General features: G+C 52.3%; 1 protein-coding gene across 1 annotated transcript in view; it reads left to right on the top strand.

Annotated features, from left to right (window-relative positions):
* Positions 1-862: 862 nt before the first annotated feature.
* LOC104912017 (homeobox protein vent1-like) overlaps positions 863-3003 on the top strand; it is a 3581-nt gene continuing 1440 nt past the window's right edge. Inside the window, 1 exon segment of the mRNA XM_019617707.2 lies at positions 863-3003. This exon segment is cut by the window's right edge and continues 25 nt beyond it. Coding sequence (XP_019473252.1) covers positions 2912-3003 — 92 coding nt within the window. The 5' untranslated portion in view covers positions 863-2911.

Below are 3003 nucleotides of genomic sequence, written 5' to 3'. Positions count from 1 at the left end.
TTTTCCTTCTCCTGATTTCTGGCCGTAGTTTCTTATGCTGTTGAGCAAAAGGAGGGGGTAGAGTAAATATGTTAATAGACTTGGTGCACTAGAGCTATTCTTGGAGAATACAAGTGCTTCAGCTTCTAGTAGCAGTTCCGGGGAGACCAGAGAGAGGCCTTTGTGTATTAAAGGGCAACTACGAGGAATAAGGGGACAAAGTCTAGCGAGATCAGCTGTGATGGGATAAAGGAAAATAGTATCAAACTAAAAAAGGGGAGATTTATATTGGATATAAGAAATTTTCCATAGTAAGAATGGTGAGGCATCAGCACAGGTTGCCCAGAGAGGTGGTGGGTACCCCATCCATCGAGACACCCAAGGCTGGATGGGGGGCTCTGAGTACCTGATAGAGCTGTAGGTGTCCTGCTCATTGCAGAGCAGTTGGACCAGCTGGCTTTTAAGGGTTCCTTCCAACTCAAATGATTCTATGAATCTAGTGTAGTGTGAGCCTCTAGAACCTGGTGCAGGGGAAGTACCAGCAACATTTTTTTGATAGCAGATAGAACTCCAGTGATGCAAAATCTAAAGTGATACATAAGAATGGATCAGGAAAGAAACAAAGTCTCCTCTAAGCACCATATTTCTGTAGGCGGTGAGGAGGGGATTTCACTCTACCCTCCCAGGATCATCAAAATTCCCAAGTTTCTCAAGTCGGCACCTCTTCCTGGTGGGAGCTGCAACAGCCCTGTGACACCTCTTACCCATTTCCCATCTGTTCCAAGGTTTTGTGGTCCACAGATGTGGCTACCACCTCCCCTGGTGTGGGGGCGGAGAATCCTAGGTAATTAAACATCTAATTTAATAGACAATTCTAATAAAAAAAAATAGAGAAATGTCGCAGATTTCAAAAACTTTGAGAAAACAGTGGGACTGTTTTCAGTCAACTGCTTCCCTTCCCTACACCCCCAAATGACATAAGGTGACATCAGATCAGTTCAGGTATGGCACTGATCCGAGTCTTGTGCATAGTTTAGTTCTGGCAGTGGGGATGAAGAGTCTCTCCCCAATAGCTGTGCACTGTTTTGTGCCGATGGGGTAACTGTGGGCATGAGGGCTCTTGGGTTTGATATAAGCTTTGTTCTGCTGGAGAACCACTGGAGATACCCCTTCCCTTGGGGGAGCACACTGCTCACAGGTGTGTGCTTGACTCAGTATCTGCTGAATACCAGCAGTTTCTGGGTGCCACAGCATTTGGTCTCGGTGACGTAGTTGGGCCCTGCGCTTACTTGCGGTGAAGTTCTATGCGTGACCTGTGGGATGAAGCCTGAGCTCCTCGGATGGGATTTGTTCAGGCATGGAGTTATTCAGAAATGACTGCTCTGAAATAAGATAGAATTAGTGAGAACAATGGTTCATTTTTTCCTTCAAAAAGAGGGACCATGCACAGCTGTACAGGAATAGCTATTAAATATGGAAGTGATTAAAATTAATGTGCAAATTCTGAGCTTTTTTGGAGGACTTGGTGCTTTGGACCCATGAGATTTAAGAACCTACTAGTTTGGTGGCCCTTATGAGTGTGTTTCCAAGAGAGGGAGGGAGCCTGGTCTCCAGCTCAGTGCCCAGCTGCTTGTGCACCTGCATGGACTTAAGCAAGTCAGCCAAAATGACAGTTTGGATTCAGTGGTAACTGAACTTTCATTAACAGCTGTGTCCAGTACCCCATAAAGGACAGTGCAACTTCACTGCCTGTGCGAGAACAGCCTCTCCCAGCCCTGCCTTGGGGGATGGTGCTGGAAGAGAAGCTCCAGGGGCCGTGCGGCTCCGAGGCTGTATGGGCTGTGCAAGGTGTTTGCTCCTGATCCTGTGTTGTATCGCTCCCCCGCAGTCGGGGTTAGGGTGAGTTAGTAGGGCTGGAGGGGTCAGTAACGCAATGCACTCATCCTAGTGTCAGTGGAGTTACGGGAATGCTTGGAAGGATGAAAAAGGGCAGCATGAATATGCTTTCTCTCCGACACGGGGTGTTCCGGGGAAAGTTGGTTTGGTTGAGGAACACGACATATATACTGATTATTATTACTTACAGAGAGAAAACTCATATTTACCCATACATCTGGGCTCTGTGCGTTGCTTTTTGTAGAAAGTCACAGGCCACTTTCCCATTCCAGCCCGGGTCCCAGCTTTGCTGGGGTGGGATGTGGGGGGATGCCTTCGCGGTGCCCTCCTCGCGTTACAAAGGCATCGCCCTCCTCGGGAAGCGCCGTATGGGCTGGGGACAGTTTGGGGCTGATGAGGTGCGAGCGCTGCTCACTTCGTGCTTTGATCGCTCGGGTCCAAAGACCCTCCCAAAGGAGGTCGAGGATGCTTTCTGGCTAGACAGGTGGCGCCAAGTTCAAGCTGAGAGGGCCCGCGGCACCGCCGAGTCCCAGTCCGGGTGAGAGCTCAGCCTCGGGGATAGGGGTTTGTGGTCAGCGGCCCCCAGCCGTTTTTCCCAGGGTCCGCTCCGCCGGTGACGCGCCAGGCGGCGCAGCCGGCAGCCAGGAATCGCTCACCCCGCAGCCTTCCGTCGGGCCGGGCGCTCTCGGTGTCGGGGTACCGCGGCCAGAGAGGGAGCGGGTAAAAACCCCGCTGGTAGCGGCAATGGTGGTATCTTTAAACGCCCTTTCGCGGGGCTGGACCTGCCCGTGCCCTGCCCTCTGGGGGATAGGGGCAGGTTTGCACTTCAAGGGGGTTTCCCCGGCCCTGCAGACGCGCTGGAGCCGGGGTCTTGTAGACATTTGCTAGACGTGTGAACTTTCTTCCTTGCTGGCGGCTGTTATCTCTGCTCGATTCCCACTTTGATGTGGCTTCACACTTGCAAACTAGCCCGCTCGGGACTGCGAGCGCCTGTATAAGAGCTGATCGAAGCCGGCAGCTCCAGCCCCTCACCGCCATGAGCCAGGCCGACTTTCCCCTGGCAGAGCACAAATCCCACGGGGTGCGGCCCCACGTCTGCTGCGCTCCCCCTCCCCGCGCCCCCACCTC

This window comes from Meleagris gallopavo, chromosome 8 (genome assembly GCF_000146605.3).
Source record: "Meleagris gallopavo isolate NT-WF06-2002-E0010 breed Aviagen turkey brand Nicholas breeding stock chromosome 8, Turkey_5.1, whole genome shotgun sequence".
In the NCBI taxonomy this organism is placed as follows: Eukaryota; Metazoa; Chordata; class Aves; order Galliformes; family Phasianidae; genus Meleagris; species Meleagris gallopavo.
This window is presented reverse-complemented; position numbering and strand designations above follow the sequence as displayed.